We start from the raw sequence: 18,918 nt of genomic DNA, 5'->3' as shown, positions 1-18,918 counted from the left end.
GCCTCCAAATGGTCCTCAACGGAGGCTTTTTGGACCAAATAGTTAAATAAAGTTGTCAAGCAAGACTTGAGTGGTATTCATTTTGGAATTTTATGTTGTAATGAAACCACTGTCAACACCGTCAGATTAGTGTCACACCGTCAGATTCATTTTTATTTGTTTTAAATAAATATGCTCACAGTATGTTTCTTCAGTGGTGTAGTTATTAAAGTAATAGTCTGTTTTAATTCAAAAATATGGTTGTTGGATTAAAAAAGCATACTTTTTCTATTTAGGCCTAAAAAAAACGTTGTATAAGTACTGGAAAAATGCGTATTTTATGAAAAAAAATACAAAAAGGGGAGGTTGCACCGGTACATTGCTGAACAGCTAAGACCTTGGTCTATAATGACATACCTTCAGATTTTGTAATTTAACTAACTTTTTTTTTCAAAATTAAAACCTGTTTTAGGCAAATTCTCAAGAATCAGTGCTTTGTAATTAAAATAGCCCCACATCATCACATACTCTTCACCATACCTAGAGACTGGCAAGTCTGGCATGGTGTTTTTGTCGGTTAGCCTGTTAGCTGGTTTGATTTGCATTGAGCTCAATGAGCATCAAACAGACTAATTTTATATTCCTCTTTTTAGTCAACTTTTAAGCATGGGTTCAAATACTTATCCTCCCCACTGTATCTCTTTTGCAACATAATTCAATGTATCAAAATAATGGTCAATCATGAGTTCAGTGTAAACCAACATGTACTGACTATGGATTTTATGAATTATATTCAGTATCCCCATACAGTGTTAAACAAAATGCTAGCCTACATGAACACTTGACACACTGCATTTAATGGCAGTCAAAACTTAAATTATTCTGTTTTCTCTTATCTTATTTTGTACTTTATTTATCTTTATTTATCTTTATTTGTACTGTGTCCTGTGTATTCTCACTGGTTTTGGATGATACAATTTATAGAAAAGGAATAGAAATAGACATTCAACTTCGTCTTCAAATTTGTATCCTACATTTTCACATTTGTATGACATCATCATTTAGGCTGAGTTTAATTTACAGTATAGGCCCACTATAACAACCTAAATCATGCTGGATATGGATGTTTTTGTTTTTGTTTTTTGTTTTTTTCTCAAATTGTTTGAACAGGGATAGAAATAGACATTCCCCTTTGTCTTCAAAATTTTACCCTCCATTTTCCCATTTTTATGACATTATCATTTAAGCGATGCTTAAATTACAGGCCCACTGAAAGGACCTCATAATAACAAAAAAACAATACATTTTGTGACCTGTAACAGCTAAAAGTGATTACTTATAGTAATTAACTAGTCAGCTTCTTTAACTTTAAGAACAGGACATCTTCTGAACAATATGAACTCTTCATTACATTGAATTTGCATTTAATTCAAATGAATGCAAGCGATATGAACTATTTCAAAAACAAACACAGGGAATATTCTTGCACAATTTTCCTTTGAATGAAACTCTACTGAGTTTTCACTCATTCATCTCCCTCACTTTCCTCACTATCACATAATTTTTAAAAATCTCTTGGTTTTGACAGTCTATGCAAGTGCAGGCTGGGGTGCATGGCAGTCCATTTCAAGTACAGGAAAATAGTTCTTTTTACATTGCATGTAAATGCAATGTACTGTTATCCCTGTTCTTCTTATAATCTTTATTCTTCTTCCGACCAAAATCAACGATCAAAGGCTCTGGAACCACTGAACCGTTTGACGTCATTCAAGCACTCCTACAAATGTCTTGAAATGGAGATTTGTTCTATTATTTTTCACATTTGTGAACTTACGATAAAAGAGTTTAAAATTCCCATAGAGTTTACATTGAGACCCTTTGGCGGCAAAGATTAATTGTTACGTCAGTGCTCAGCTGTCAGTAATCAAGGATCTGATCCAAAGCCATGCCACCACCGCTGCGCTGAACCAGGCTAAACGTGAATGTTACGTTACGTCTACTCATTAAGCTGTAACAGCTGTGAAAACATTCTTCCATGCCAGCTGTAAACCAGGACGTTATCGTCTTGTCTCCTTACTTGATTTGTTTATATCGTTACAGTAGCCTAACCGGTTTGCTCTCGGTAACGTTATCAACAGCTAAAGACAATCTAATTTAACACTGTATTTAGCTAACGACAACCAAACTTACTCCAGGCTAGGTTTAACGTCGGGTATAGGCTGCAAGGCCAACAGGGCTTACACAAGGGCTTTTAGCCATCTCGACAGAGCAGCCTACACGACACCGATCTTCACCCAGCGTTTTAAGTGAAGTCCAACCTGATAGACATTTAGGTTCAAGCCACAGTCGTTTCTAGCACAAACTGCATTGCTATCATTTTCACGTTTGTTTGTTAGCAAGCTATTGTTTCAGCTATAGGGACTTGCCAGCCAGGCAATCATTTAAAGCTTTCGGTATCATTCACAAATTAAAAACCTTTGTTAACAGCTTATTGTACATTCCTATTAGGACAATCACACACCTGGAGACACTTCGAAGAACTAGCTCATCCTGTAATATAGCCTACATAAAATATCCTACTGTAAGCTAACGTTACATTTGCTAGATATCCTACCTGTTGCTGCATCATCGTTGATTGGCGTTGTTTGAGATTGTATTCCGTATTGCCTGGCCCTATGGTCTACTTTTAACCTGCATTAGTGTAGATATGAAGGCTGTAAGCTATCCTACCAGTCGTTTCACTGTAGGCTATTGAAGTGTCAGCTCTTGCAACTCGTTTGAAGTTGGCAACTTCATTTCAGTCTTTTAAATTCTAATAAATGAAGAGTTATTTTCCATAATAGCCTATATCCACAATTGTGATGCATTTTCATAAATCACTTTTTGAATGTGACTTTCCACTTGTTCTTATGACAGCCACATTTGACAAAGGCCAAGAGCATCTCCCTTCAGACACCATCCATGATCAACTGGGGAAGGCAGCTCAAGGTTTGCTTTAGTGTTGGATTTCAATACATAGGTCAAACAGTTTTTAAATATGAGGAAGAAATGTGTAACCTGCGTTGTGTGGAACCACCGCGGTCTAGCCCTGCACACGCCCGGACTCGAACCCGCGAGACAGCAGCACCTTGGATCGGGAGTCGAGCGCGCTAACAATCTAGCTAAAAGCCCACTCGGGGAGTGAGGTTTACTAACGTTCCACAGCATAGCTAACCAGCTAACACCCGTTACAAATGCAGCTGGTGATGTTGGAAGCTTTTCACCTTCTTTTGGTGTAAATCTACACCAAAATGAGCATTTCATGCCTTCTTGGGAGCAGATTGGGGTGGCAAGTTTGCTGGGATAAGCAAACAAAAATGGACAAAGCTTCACCTTGATGAAGGAGACCCCATTCTTGACAGCCTGCAGGCTTTGGGTTCAACCTTAGATTCCCTGTCAGGAGAAGTGCTTACGTCTCTGGAGAAATTTGTGTGCATGGCATATGGAACTTCAGCAAAGCAAGCTTCTTCTTAAAAAGACCTCTGCAGGGAGCTGTTTCATAGAGGGTGAAAAGAAGGTGAAAAGCTTCCACCATCACCAGCTGCATTTCTTCCTCAGACTTACAAACTATTTGACCTATGTATGGAAGTCCTGCACTAAAGCAAAACTTGAGCTGCCTTCCCCATTTGATCATGGGTGGTATCTGGAGGGAGATTGGTTCTTACCAGTTTACTGCTTAAATGGCTCAGCACTTGAAGTACTCTTGGCCTTTGTGGCTGCCATAAGAGCAAGTGTGGAAAAAATACTCTGTTCCTGTACTCGAAATGGACTGCCACGCACCCCAGTCTGCACTTGCGTAGACTGTACAGTATGCAAATAGTCAATATTGTTCAGAAGATGTCCTGTTCTTAAAGTTAATGAAGTGGACTAGTTAATCACTAATAAGTAATCACTTTTTAGCTCTTACAGTTCACAAAATGTGTTGCTTTTCTTCTATTATAAGGTCCTTTCAGTGGGTCTAATCTGTAATTTAAGCATCATCTAAATGATAAATAATGTCATAAACATGTGAAAATGAAGGGTTAACATTTGTTGACAACGTTGATTGTCTATTTCTATCCCTGTTCAAACGATTTAAGCAAAACAAAAAACAAAAAAAATACATCCAAATTCATCATGGTTTAGGTCCTTGTAGTGGGCCTATACTGTGAATTAAGCTCCGCCTAAATGATGATGTCATAAAAATGTGAGAAAGGAGGATACAAATTTGAAGACAAAGTGGAATGTCTATTTCGATCTCTTTCTATCAATTTAAGCAACCAAATGCACACTCCTAATGGAAAAAAAATAGATCAATATTTTAATGTTAATGCATGAAATCCATATTAAGACTACATTACATAAAGGCAGTGATGACACTTTTAAATCAAAGAAAGTATTAGCCTATAGGCCTACATTAAGAAATGGCTAGGCTAATATAACTTGACCTACTACAAAGGTGGTCTGTTTATCCTTTAAAACTCTTAAAGGTCAGAAAACTGAAGCCGTTATCCAGGATCTGCTATCTTCCAAGTGTATTTTGACACGTTTTGCTCAAAAAGTGGTATCAGTTATCATTAAATTGAAAGAAAAGGCAAACAAATCACAAATCATCTTGCATATTAGGGCTCCCCTCAAACAATGTCTGAAAAAAAGATAATGATGACATCATTAAAGGCAGTGATGGGAATAACGGCATTATTTATAACGGCGTTACTAACGGCGTTAGTTTTTTCAGTAACGAGTAATCTAATTGATTACTTTTCCCATCTTGATAACGCCATTACCGTTACTGCCAAAAATGCGGCGTGTTACTATATTTGAAGCTGTTTTTTTTTGTTTTTTTCATCAGACCAATTAGATCTGAGCCGGGGCAGACTATTTTTACTGTTGCTTGGTTAGTGGGTACGAGACAAGGGCATACATACTGACGATTGGCTGAGGTTGAGTAAAAATTCATGGTAAGCCAATCAGAGGTAGAGTTGGGCGGGTGTTCCAAAGCTTGTGTGGCAGATTCATAAAGGGAAATTGCAGCTGACTACGCCACCTAGAGTATGGTTACCCCTAGGACACTATGGTTACCAAATCACTGAACTGAACTAATTGGCAACACAGGTTCAATACACAGAGGGCAGAGACGTGAATGATGCAATACATGTATTTATTTCGTACCAACAGGACAGGTGCATAATTTGTGTCGCAACACACAGCAGTCACAATGATGTACAAGTTACCCTGGTAAAGAAATGGAAGGGAGGTAGAGGGGGATGGCAAGGACGTGGCCCTATAAGCTATTGGAGAAGTTCAATTGACTATGTGATCAATCTCTATCTTACAACCGTAGGTAGGACTGAAGGCTGGCCACTGGCAGGAGGCAGAGAAAGAGATAGAAAATATCTCGCACACACATTCACACACGCACAACTCACACTGCAACCAAGGGACGACACTGCACGTCAGGCACACCACGTGGAAGTAGGGAGGCTAGTGAGGAAGACCACCACCGGAGACTGCGGCCCACCAGTGTAGGCCCACTATTCCTGTCAAGGAGGAAGAGAGAGAGATCAGCTACAGTACATGCATATGAGGGTGGAGTTGCCACCCCGATAGACAATGAATTAGGAATTGGCACGGAGGTAGAGAGAGTACTTAACTTGCAGCACAATGGGTATAGAGAAGCCCAAGGTTCTACTAAGGGCCACGTCTGGAGACCCCAGGTGTCTTCCACCACTGGAGGTTAACAGAAGTTAGGTACACCATATGCAGCACACACAAACACACACACACACACACACACAAACACACACAGAATATGGAGTGATATAAGAAAAGAAAACCACACACGCACAACATATGGAGTGATATAAGAAAAGAAAACCACACACGCACAAAATATGAAGTGACACATAATACAAAAATTACTCTCACCAGCAGTACATATAAGGGTCATTCTACAGAAACGCACACTTTTGGCATAGAAAAATATCCCCCAAAAAAGGTAGATTTTTTACATTTAAACTTAGACCACATTATTACTTAGGGATAGTTCGGGTTTTAAGACACGAAGTTATATGGGTTCCCTGTCAGCAACGTTGTGCATCAGCACTGACTTCCCCCCCGACAGCGTCCTGTGAGCCGAGATCCAGCCGGTTTTTGATCGTTTTTGATGCCGGACTATTTTCTTCAGCAAGTTTCTGGGGTCACGAAAGTAAAGTGTTTTTCTTCTCAAAACCATATGCGTTCAACAGAGTGATATATTTGCACCACAAAAACGTTGTCCAGCTGTCAGTAGCGCGCAGTGATAGGAATCGCGAAAAATAAGTAAGTGATAACGAGGTTTGAATTTTTCCTGGACAACGTTTTTGTGGTGCAAATATATCGCTCTTTTGAACGCATATGGTTTTGAGAAGAAAAACACTTTACTTTCGTGACCCCAGAAACTTGCCGGACTACTTTCTTCAGCATCAAAAACCGGCTGGATCTCGGCTCAGAGGACGCTGTTGCGGGGTAAGTCAGTGCTGATGCACAACGTTGCTGACGGGGAACCCATATAACTTCGTGTCTTAAAACCCGAACTATCCCTTTAAGTATTTTGCTGCAAGAATACACATATGGTACACCTTAATATTTTTTTCAAAAAAAAATACAATTATTTAAAGTTTACATGTAATTCCTATGAATCACTGGTGTTACTTTATGTCTTCGTCAATGGTAAGTTGTCACTGGTGTTACCAAAAAGTAACACCAGTGATGGTAACACCAGTGACAATTTTGTGAAAAACAGCATTTTACAAAATGGCTGCTATAGGGAATGAAAAAAATATGTTGTTAGTCAGGCTAGACTCACTATAGTATGTGATTGAACCCATTTGTGTTTTATTTTCTATTAATTTCCCTAAAAGTAAAGAGTGACTTTAACAAAAGCTTCAATAAGAAATCATGACACAAATGCTAAAATATCTGATTAATGAAAAGAGGCTATGTATTTAACATGTGCTTTTCTCCATAGACCTTCAGGTATTAAGTAATAGGAAGTCCAGTGGTGTCATTAGCATGATTGCTGTATTTCAAAATAAGAGTTTTGTTGTGCAGTAACACCAGTGACATGAATCCTTGGGACAGATGCATTTTAATAAAAATAATCATATTAATTTGATATTTTGTATTTAAATATGGGCCTATGTAATTAATGTGATAGTAATGTATGCATTATTGCAGTTAAAATATTTCAAAAACATGTTTTGCTCCTGGAGGCGTGTAGCCCCTCTCCCTAGGCACTTCACTCGACTCAAAATTCGTTTCGGATGATACTTAATGTGGTGGACCCTCGCGTGAACGCGCAAACGAAGTGGAAGTGTGTAGGACTAGGGTTTAGGGGCACGTTTCGGAAAGGGCCATACACACCTAATCGTGACCCGCCCATTCTCTGTCTACACACTTCGGCTCACCTGTCACTCAGTAGAGGCACAGCCTGCTACAATCGCATAGTAGGCTAGTTTGACACACAGCACAGTGCATCACAAGCAAGTTAGTCAAAGTGAAACCGGTGTGGCGAGCCCAAATACTCCAAAAACAGCATTCGCTAAATGGAAGTACAGTCATTATTTTTCCTTCTATTAAATGAAAGGTACGAATATAATCGTCAAATGCACATTATGTCAAGTGCGCGGGAAGGGGGGTGCTGAGGGTGTTGCAGCACCCCCTGCCGGCAGGCGTTTTTTTATTTATTTATTTATTTTTTTAATAATTACTAATTCGCTTTATATTTTTGTATATTCAATGATGAGGCAAATGGCAAAAAAGGGTTATGGATAGGTTTGAATATGGCTACACAAATCCACAATTGTAGAGGTGACCTCTCATGACGTGACTAACTGAGAAGCGAAAGTGAGCAGGCTGAGGGCGGCTAGTTAATTCACTGGAAGTTAGTAGGAAGGGATGTCACAGAAAAGGATAAACGATCAGGGAATAGCCACGGATCTCCGTGCCTTAAAAGTAATGATGAAAATCGCCCCAGAGGTTTTTATGATATTCCAAACGAATGCCACGGCTAGCAGCCACCAGAGCCATATCTATCCACAACTGCAACATTGTTAGTAGCGCTGACCTGGCGTTATGGAGCCCGAATCATTTGTTGCAACTTTAGAACGATGTGACCGGCCACCCAGCGTCCTTTAGTTTTGTTTGTAAACGGGAAATACGTGTAGCCTATTGAAGTCAATAAATTACATAGCCTATAGGGAACTTCAAAAAAGGAATAGATATGCTCTTCTACAAGCAACTGGTGCATCCACTGCAGGGACAAGTTGATCAAAAAGAGAAAAATACCGGAGCAGCTCAGTTTATAAGGCTTAATTTGTTTGTTTAGCCTATTGTAGCCTAATGCAAAGGTGCACAGCAACCGTCTAACGTTTCGATTAGCCTACATCTTCGTCAGAGTCTGTTATTAACGTTCTGCTAGATGTACTGTAGCCTAGGCATAGGCCTACACATCTAGACGTAGACTTCGGTCTAGTGGGGAAATTAGCTTTGTTTTAAAAATATGACGACTGGGACGTCAACGATTGGCCTTACTTTCCTTCTCAAGCTATGTTGAAATTGCATCTTTCACAGCCCAATTTTAAAATTTTGCCGGGGGATAAACCCCCGGACCCCAGGGAAATGGAAGGGTCAGCCGAGGTATAGCCCCTAATCTTTTGAACACCTATAGCAACGCGCCTGGTGCTGTCGCATTTGTAGAACATTAGAATTTGTGGTTGCAAAGGACATAATAAAACGTCTTGCCCTCAACTGTACACCGCGCTAATGGCGTATTTAGCAGTCAAAATCCAAAACATGTATAGCAGGGAGAAATCGTTGGACATTCTTCATTATTTTGTTATTCAGCACCCCTGGTCAAAAAGAGGTTCCCGCGCACCTGCATTATGTCCTAGTCAAAAGTGCCTTTCTACATCAGTGTCGAGTAATTCGAATTTAGCCTCAAACATCTCTCAACATCGCATGCTTCCACAAAATTAGTGGCCAAGACCACCGAAAGCAAAGGAGACAGCTACAAAACCAAAGCAACAGAAGCTTAACAATTAAGAATAAGCCACTTTTGTGCTAGTTGTGTGTGAACGAAATGCGGTCAAGGTGTTAGGTTATGCTGGAATAAACAATGGCATCGAATGCGATTCAGCCAATCATAATCAAGGGCCTGAACTATTCGTTTTATAAGCATAATTTAATTCTGCCCAGTTCTGGCCTGTTGAGGGGCAATAAATATAAAAAAAAATCCAAAACATCTATTGTGTTATTTGTATCGATCCACTATATAAACATAATATCTACATACATGCCATTTGATTGGAGTCTCACTCCCTAAGCAACATTAGAAAGATGTGTAGCCTACATTGTTTCTCTTAGTAATGTATTAACTGTCCATTTGTCCACTTCATTATAATATTGAGATTTATCATAAACAATTGAACATACACCTGTATTTTAAGTTCCGTGAAAGAGGTGGGTTTGCATCTAAAAATGTACTTCAATGTAACGCAACAGTTACTTTCTGAAGTAAGTAGTTACTTTTATAATTTGTAACTGAGTAACTAATTTAGTTACTTTTTGAAAGTAGTAACTGTAATCACTTTTTAAAAGTAACTTGCCCAACTAAAGGGAAACTATGCAGGTTTGGCGATTTCATTGCTGGTGTCGCTGCTTTCACTTTTCGTTTTCGCTGGCTTTATGCTTGCAGATTTCTCTGCAGAGCTTCCCCTACAGCTTTAGCGTGTACATTTTACAAAACTCCTCAGTTTTTGCTTGCAGTTAGGACACGGTGTAATTCATTTAATTCTTGGTTGAGGCCAGTCAAGTTCATCCACACCAAACTCTGTCATCCTTGCCTTTATGTTGGATCAGGAAGTGGCCATCCCCAAACTTACCACAAAGTTGGGAGCATGGAATTGTCCGAAATTAATATGAATCATTCAGGGTTCCTTTCGCTGGAACTAAGGGACCAAGTCCAGCTCGGGGATGACCCCTTCTAAAGGCGTCTGCCAAATAGCATAACCGTAACCTTTGAGAGGTGTTGTGGCCTGAACACATTTCCACATTTCATATTAGGGATATCCTCATCTAGCTCTTGCTCCCATTTGATCTTTATAGGGCTGAGAACCAAAGGAGCGTAAGCGACATTTTGGTGAAAATTGAGTTATACATATCACCTGAAAGCTCTTGATGAGCTCTTTCTAACTGATAAAATTATAGAAGTAAAGTATTTATAAATATAACGTTATTGAACAAAAACCAAAGGTCTTTAACTGTGAACATATAGAAGCAGTTAGATTTGTTTTGGCTATCCTGTAAAGTTGGTGAAATGTCACTTTCGCCCCTTTGCTTCTCAGCCCTCGATATAGTGTTCAATATTGTGTAGATTCCATTAAGAATCACCTTTCTTAATGATGGTACATATTGCAGTTATGCCTTCATATACCCAGCATACATAGGTAACGTCCATCCCTGGAGTTAATTCTCTTCAAATGCAATCCGTTTTAGAAGACTGAGCTCCCTACCTAAGGAAAGGAGTTTCCCTCTCACTAATGAATGTTTGGATCATGTAGCAACAGGTGCACTGCATGTTTTACAAAGGGTTCATGGTTTTGATAGAATAAAATCATGAACTCTTATCATGTGTTTTTGTCTCTAGGGGGATTGGATTATTTCTTGGGTTTGAGATGGTGAAAGACAAATCAGAAAGAACCCCTGCTACGTTGGAGGCAGCACACCTGGTTAAAAAGTAAGATATTCACTAATAGGTATAAATAGATGAAATGTGTGATACATTTATAATGAAACATACAACATGGACTGAATTGGTGCTGAGCAAAAGTTATAAAGATATTAGGCAATGATCGGTCAAGATTCCTCAAATTCCTCGAATTTGTGCATTTGGGACTGATTGTTCTGATCATAGGAAAACTCTTGAGATCCTGTATTTGTCCCCTGCTTGCTGATACATTAGGCTTGTTAGGAATTGAGATGGCTGGTAGGGTAATAATTTTGTGGACATGTCACGCAGGACAAATCCCACTTTGTCTTAGGTCTGCACAATGCTAGCACTCGCTATCCAAGCTAAGTTCATGCCATGAAGCAAAATGAGTTGATAACAGCTGTCACACCAAACTGTCATGCTTTGGACGAAACTGAGTAGCTGTTAGACAATGAGGGTCAAGCAGCTTAGCTCATTGAATATTCGGTAACACTTTCCATTACAGATCAGTAATAAGTGGGTAATGTTATGGTAATATATATGCAATTTCATGGTAATAATATTTTTAGACCACATATTACAAATAATGAATGTGTAATTTCTAGACAATTACTGTGTTATTACCATACAACAACAATGCAAATAATTTGGGTAAAATAAAATGGTAATAACTGCTGTAAATATGTACTTATCGAAGCAATAAATATTTAGGATTTACTTATTGTGGCATAATATTTCTGTAATTATACCAACATGATGGTGCTATGAAGGACTCAATTACACAATGGTCAAAGTTGTTGTGGTAGTTAGTTTGATGGTCAAATGTGACCTGTTATCTGTTATTATGATGAAATAAATAAGGTAATTTCGCAATAACTATATGGTATCAGGGCTGTAAAATACTGTTTTGTCAAAAGGATTTCAACAACTCCCCACCGTACAGAAAGCCTTTCGAAAAGACAAAACAGCCCTGATACCATATAGTTATTGTGAAATTACCTCATTTATTTCATCATAACAACAGATAACAGGTCACATATTATGTCACAATAAGTAAATCCTAAATATTTATTGCTTCAGTAAGTATTATTTACAACAGTTATTACCATTTTATTTCACCCTTAGACCCGAGTTATTTGCATTGTTGTTGTATGGTAACTGCAAAGTAATTGTCTAGAAATTACACATTAATTATTTGTAATATGTGGTTTAAAAATATTATTACCATTAAATTGCATACATATTACCATAACATTACCCACTTATTACCGATCTGTAATGTAAAGTGTGCGGATGCTTTCTATTCCACGCTAGAATGGCTTGAAACCAGGTATCATAACTAGCCTTATTGTACGGCTCTTCACAATGCAAGTAGAACGCCCCATTGACTTGAATGGGATTTCCCAACGTTCTACCGGTCATTATATTTCTTGATAGAGGACCTCTGAAAAAAATGATGGCCGCTTCGCGTCGGGGTCCGGTTCGCCCTGTCGGTCCTTATTTTCCCGATAATGACCAGAGTTCTATACATTATCCCTTACTTAGTTCATTGATTCCTGACCTCATTGAAGAACACACAACACATTTGGTGACCTTTGAACTCTAGGGGGCGCTGCAATCAGGAAAACTGTATTTGGATCTGTAGCTGCTGATGTGTATTATTCTGCCATGGAAGTCTATGGCAGCCCATAGAACCATCTAGTAAAAAGTTTTGAAATTTGGCACACTAATTGGTGACAGCCCCCCACCTTGAACACTCTAAAACCCATTTCAAAGCCTCTCACTAGTACATTCTGGCCAGTAGCAGTCTGTGAAGAAAGTGGCAAAATCCCATGAAGAATAAAGGACTGAGCTGCCCCTGTGTCACGCAGCACACACACTGGAGCACGCTCATCACTGCAGAGCAAAGACACAAAACCAGTTGCAAGAAAAGGGAAATACTCAGAAGAAATAACTTAATCTGGTAGAGTCTGGCAACCAGAGGTAGAACATTCCCATTTTCTTGTAGCACTAGAGATGGAACGCTACTAATCAAACCAATGGGTTTAGCAGACTTGCCTTTCTTATACAGAGAACACTCAGTAATCTTATGGCCTGGCTTCCTACAAAAGAAACAAACCACGTCAGGCTTCCTTGGAGAAAAGCTGGGACTAGTCCGTGAAGAGGACAAAGGCGGCGAGGGTGACTAAGTTGAAGCAGCATCAGGAACAGTAGATTTCCACTTATTCTTTGCAATGACACTCTTATCATGCTCTGTATTCCCCCTATTCACAGAAGAACCTCGGTGTGTCAAGATGTACTCATCCGCCAAGACAGCCGCATTGTTCAAAGAAGTCACTTTTTGTTCATTTAAGTAGGCAGCAACAGAAGTAGGAACACAATTCTTGAACTCCTCCAAAAGCATAAGCTCCTTCAGCTGTTCAAAAGTCCTAACCTTCTGAGAGACACCAACGACTGAACATAGTTTCCTTCTCTCGTGCGAACTCGACAAACGTTGAGGTGTAAGCTTTCCTGAAATTGCTAAATCGTTGCCGATAAGCTTCAGGTACAAGCTGATAGGCAGTTAAGATGGCATTTTTCACAACATTATACTGTCCACACTGATCGGTACTTAGAGCAGTAAACACTTCCTGTGCTTTCCCTGTTAGGACACATTGCAATAGCAGTGTCCACACATTTTCAGGCCATCTAAGAGTAGTGGCTACACGCTCAAAGTGTGCAAAGTATCGATCTAGCTCTTTGTCAGAGGAACTAGCCTAATGTTCTTTGCAACATCAAAAGGAGGGACATGTAACGGAGCCTGAGGAGAAGCAGGACGCATAGGTCTATTTGCTAATTCGGCATCTGCCAAGGTCAAAGTTAGATATGCGTTCACAAACGTAACTTTTGACCCATTGGCCCAGTTTTCACAAGTGAGGTAATGTTGGAATCAAGCCGAGTTCAACGCACTCTACGACATTAATTTCCACCATGTTGGATTTTCAGCCATATTTTATTTTATCTCATCAAAAACACTAAAAAGCCAAACAGGAAGTGAGCACATATTTCTGCAACCCTTTCATGTATCATAATTAGTGGTGGGCCGTTATCGGCGTTAACATGCTGCGTTAACGTGCAACTCATATCGGGCGATAAAAATAAATATCGGCGTTAATCTATTCTCAAAGTTGGGCTGGGAGCTGGGTCTATACCACGCAAGCTATGATCACTTTTACCTTGATATTTTAGCGCGAACGCCAAATGTTTAAGAGTGCGCCTGAAAAAAGTCTAGTAGTCTGTCTCAAACCGACTACTTCCGTGAGTACACTTTCGTACAGCACCCTATGTGCCCTGTGTACTTACTGGCATAGTGTGCACATTTTAACAGAATAGTGTCGTCTCATATCAAACGCTAACCTCCGTGCACTTCACGGAAATGACGATCGTAACGTTTAAATATGTTTTTATTGGTGTCCTCAATTCCACCGTGACATGGTTGTACTGTGTCAAAACATAAACAGTTTATGTTGTAACTTGCTTGTACCTCTGTAAAGTGTGTTTTCCACCGCTGCTGCTTCAGATTTCTCTACCGCGATTTCTACGAGTTTGAAAATACTCCCTCCCCTTCCGTTATTTAGCCAACATGGCGTCCGTTGAGGGCGAGAAGTGTCCAGCGTTCCACACTCAACTTTTTGACCGTTATGAGTGCACCATCCGGGGACTTGCAGTGCCCTTCGTATCGTTTGAAATTTCAGTGTAAACGCCCTCACGCACTCAAATTAAGTATTTTAAGTGCAGAAGTGCGCGGTTTGAGACACAGTGTTGGCCACACTGTTGCAACTGACACTGGTCGGCTGCTTTCTTTCACAAGTTGTCATTGTAGACTATGCGTGCAACTTTACCAAACAGTATAGAAGTAACCTCCCTCTCCTTGGCCCGCTTTCTCTTGCTCTCCCTCTCCCTCACTCTCCCGTGCGTGCTCAATGGACACCCGCGACCCGCCCCTCGACGTGCACATTTAATCCAAATGAAACATTCACAATCGTGAAAGCAATGATGCATATAGAAGACGTTAGCTAAATTAATATTAATTCCGATTAGCATCATTGCTGCAGAAAGTTGATTAAAACTCTTACATTCAAGTCACTCTTGCATGAGTTGACTGATAATCTCAATACCAATGTTTTCCAACTCCAAAACTCGAAAGGAGAAAAAGCATTAGCCCACATTGAAACTAACAGTAAACACACGTGGGGAAACTGAACAGTCCAACCAGTAAACTATGATAAACTAGCCAACTATGCTACTTTGTTTACATTTTGAGGTTTCAAGCAGACAGCTGAATTAAAGAGGCAGAGTTGTAATATGAATAGAAGCTACAATCTGCAAAGTGTGCTGTCATGAATATCAGAAATTTCAGTATAGGCCTATATAAATAATTTTGTAAAGAAAATATTCTTTTATTGTGTTTCAACCATAGACCTAAAAGAAATGGACAAACAGACTCCGTTGTTCTCAATGGAAGGGGGCTGAAACAAAATTCCGTTTACTTTCCGTCGTGCTGCGCAGACTCGTACTCACTTCGTGACGTTAGCCATCCTGCACATTGCTGTAACTCGTCTGATAGATCGAAAACCTCTGAAATTGTTAACGTTCGTTTTTAATATTATTATTATGTTTACTTGCCTCTAGGTAATGCTTTACCCTATCAAACAGTAGGCTACCGTAGGCTACACGCATTTTCACTGATCTTGCGAATGACTTTCCGTCATGGTTTTCGTGCAGGCTCAGTCAGCTTCTTATCCAAACATTACGGGGAATCTCCCCTCGAACGTTAGCTTCCCTACAACCGACATGCTAAAATACTTCTTTACGGGAAACCAACGTAATATACGGGGAAGAAGTGAATTAATTTTGCCTTCGATACCCTATATAGAATACACAGAAGCTATAAGGGAGACAAAGGGCACATGTTACATGAAGTTATGGGATCGCAAAAAAATCTGAAATCTATGGCTGTCCAAGGGAGTTAGCAAAGCGTTGATCACCAGCTCATTTTGTGTTTCTATTTCTGGGAATATGCCTGCCCCCTTGGTTTCAACCCTGCTGAAAAAAACAGCCTGACCAGCTAAAGGTGGTTTGCTGGTTGACCAGCTTGTTAACCAGCTTATTTGACCACCCTTTCATGGTTAACCAGCTAGACCATACCTTCAGCTGATTTACCCAGCTTATGATGGTAATTCAGCTGGTTTTGATTGTCATACCACCTCAAGCTGGTCATTTTAGTTGTTGCTGGTCTACATTGCTGGTTTTTACTGGCCACGCCATCTTATGTTGGTCTTTCTAGAAAACCAGCTTGACCATCTTTGTCAAGTTTGACAGGCTGGTCACCAGCATGACCATTTTAAACCAGCTGTATCCCAGACTACAGGCTGGTCACACCAGCACGACCAGCTTCCTCAGATGGTCACACCAGCATGTCTAGCTGGTGGCCTAACCAGCTACACCAGCAAAGACCAGCAATAGCTGGAAGAAAACCAGCAAAGACCAGCTAAAACCAGCTACCAGCATAAGCTGGTTTCTTGCTGTTTTTTTCAGCAGGGAAGCTTTTTCTAGGCTTTTTGTTGTTAAAAAATCATTATATGAAAGGACAGCGATAAAAAGGTGACCTTTTAGCGTTAAAGGCGATGCAATGAAAAATGTGGGTGCACCTACATTTTGTGCTGGTGCACCTAAATTAATCTAGATTAATCTAGATTAATTTCAAGATTACAGTGAGATTAATCTAGATTAAACAAAATAATCTATACCCACCTCTTATCATAATCAAACTTGGCATATGGCATCATGACCCCATTTGGAGGACACTCAATGTAGTGACCTGTGAGCAAAAATACATTTTGGCTTGTACTTTTGACTTGTTTGGAATTAAAACTTACTAGTGATGTCTTTTAATATTGTTCAAACCGAGCCTTAGATATGTCTTGATTGTTGCCATATTCACAAGCACTCACCCAACACAGTCAATCAAAATATGCTGCCAAACAGAGTGTGACTTTATATCACAGGCAATCTTTGGTTGCTAGACATGAAACTTACAGCTTATGGCCATTTGTCTGATGTAACAGACAGTAACAGCATTAAGTTGTTACATTTCAGCCAACTGCTTGGTCCCCTCATTACTGTTTGTTATTATTAATAATAATATTAAATATAGATACAATCATAATAATAATGCATGTTATTATTTATAAAGAAACTTTCAATACACTCAAGGTTGCAGCTTAATTGAACTCCAGCCCTCCCACTGTGCTACTCCTGGCCCATCTATCTACTACAAATGCATTTCATTACTAGGTCTAACCCAGGAAATGGAATTCTAATTTGAATTGTAATGTTAAAATAAGTTAATTTTATATGAACACCTTGACAATAAATCTGATTGGCTACACTATAATTTGATGTAACTACATCCTGTTTGGTTTTTGTTTATGTAAAGCACATTGAATGACCTCTGTGTATGAAATGCGCTATAAATAAACTTGACTTGACTTGACTACAGTTTATCATATGCAGATAACTTTATTTTAATCAATGCTGTTTACATTCCAATAGGTTGAAAGATGAACGGATCTGTGTCAGTACTGATGGCCCTTGGGAAAGTGTCATAAAATTTAAACCACCAATGTGTTTCAGTATGGAGGATGCAGATCGAGTTGCCAAGACAATTGATAAGATTCTTTCAGGTAACAGTTAGTTCCAGTGACTAAAGTATTGTTTTTGAATTGTTTTGATGATGTGAAAGAATGTATAACCATAATTCGCTAAAAGACTTCTCTTTTTCAGAAATGTCCACAGAATGAAATTCAACGTTTCAAATAGGATCATCTCATAAACGCTCCAATGTTATAATGTTGAGGAAAGATGAATTTCCCCCTCTCTTGAGAAACTCTGTTAAAGCTGAGAATATTTCACGTACAGCCTTCACAGACAAAAAGCCTGGCTAGTACTATGTCCCAACCTGCTGGTGGACTGAATTTGGCCCGAATTTGGCCCCAGAGCAATATCTTTGACACCCCTATCTAGGCAGAGAACAGCTTTACAGCTAATTTTAAGCAAAGATCACAGTCATGTTTGGCTGTTTTCACAAATATGTAATAGACCAATTCTGGGACAGATCTATGTATTTAAATGCACAGGGGCGCCGCCAGAAATTTTAGGCCCTATGAAGGATTTCAATTTTAAAAAATCAAAAATAAATGCACCAATGTACCAATGAAAATGCCATGGTAGATATTATGGAACACATATCAGTTTTCTTTTAAGAGCAAATATGCTTAGGCCGCTTACTATGGAGTTTATTCAAGCCAAATGGTCATTGTTGAGAGAACTTGCATATGCATCACTATCAGTATGGATTTCTTACATTCTGTATGCAAATTATGGACACTTCAGAGCCCTCCACCAAACATCAGGATTTCAATCATGTTTTCCAATTGTTTCCTTTATTGACTTATTGTATGTGATCAAATGTATGCCTTGATTAATAACTGTTATTGGATTGTATTGCTCACCTCCTTCTCCTTCAACTGGGATTTGGGTTGAGGGCTGGGTTCGTATTCCTGAATCTGTAGTGTGTATGTTGAAGGCACCTCATTATGATTATGAAACCAGTTCTTAGCACCAGCATATTCATATTTTATCTTGCATAGCCTACAGTAGGTTATTGCTCAACTTCACTAGTTACAGACATTCCTACATTACATTCATCTGATCTCCCATGGCAATAAACGTGGAGTGTTTAAATAAAATAACACTGCACATATTATATTGTTTTCTGGATTCAACCAGGTTAAAACGAAATCTGCTGGTTTCTATCAATAGCAGCCTAGCTAGTGTGTTTTGTCATGGCATCAAGTGTCTATCAATTATACTGAGACGGAAGTGGGAATTAGTTTTTGCAGTTACAGCCCATATTGGTCATGTCAAGAGTTTCATCAATGTCAATGGACTTGTTATTAATCTTGTTAATAAATTCACCTTACGTAAATCTGAGTCTTTCAAAAAATATTAGCAGATGCATTGTCATTGCAAACATATTGTCATTTGATGTTGAGCAGATCAGTAGGCGTCATAATAAGCCGTCAAGTCAAGTTTGCAGCCTTGCATTTCTATCATTGTTTTATGAAAGG

At 39.2% G+C, this 18,918-nt stretch overlaps 1 protein-coding gene across 1 annotated transcript in view; it reads left to right on the top strand.

The window, feature by feature from the left end:
- The window catches only part of phykpl (5-phosphohydroxy-L-lysine phospho-lyase), a 31,262-nt gene extending 12,486 nt beyond the window's left edge, over window positions 1-18,776 (top strand). Inside the window, exons 10-12 of the mRNA XM_062525134.1 lie at window positions 10,685-10,774; window positions 17,342-17,472; window positions 17,573-18,776. Coding sequence (XP_062381118.1) covers window positions 10,685-10,774; window positions 17,342-17,472; window positions 17,573-17,589 — 238 coding nt within the window. The 3' untranslated portion in view covers window positions 17,590-18,776. The remainder of the gene's footprint in view (window positions 1-10,684; window positions 10,775-17,341; window positions 17,473-17,572) is intronic.
- The last annotated feature ends 142 nt before the right edge of the window (window positions 18,777-18,918 follow it).

Source organism: Sardina pilchardus, chromosome 21 (genome assembly GCF_963854185.1).
Source record: "Sardina pilchardus chromosome 21, fSarPil1.1, whole genome shotgun sequence".
NCBI lineage: Eukaryota > Metazoa > Chordata > Actinopteri > Clupeiformes > Clupeidae > Sardina > Sardina pilchardus.
This window is presented reverse-complemented; position numbering and strand designations above follow the sequence as displayed.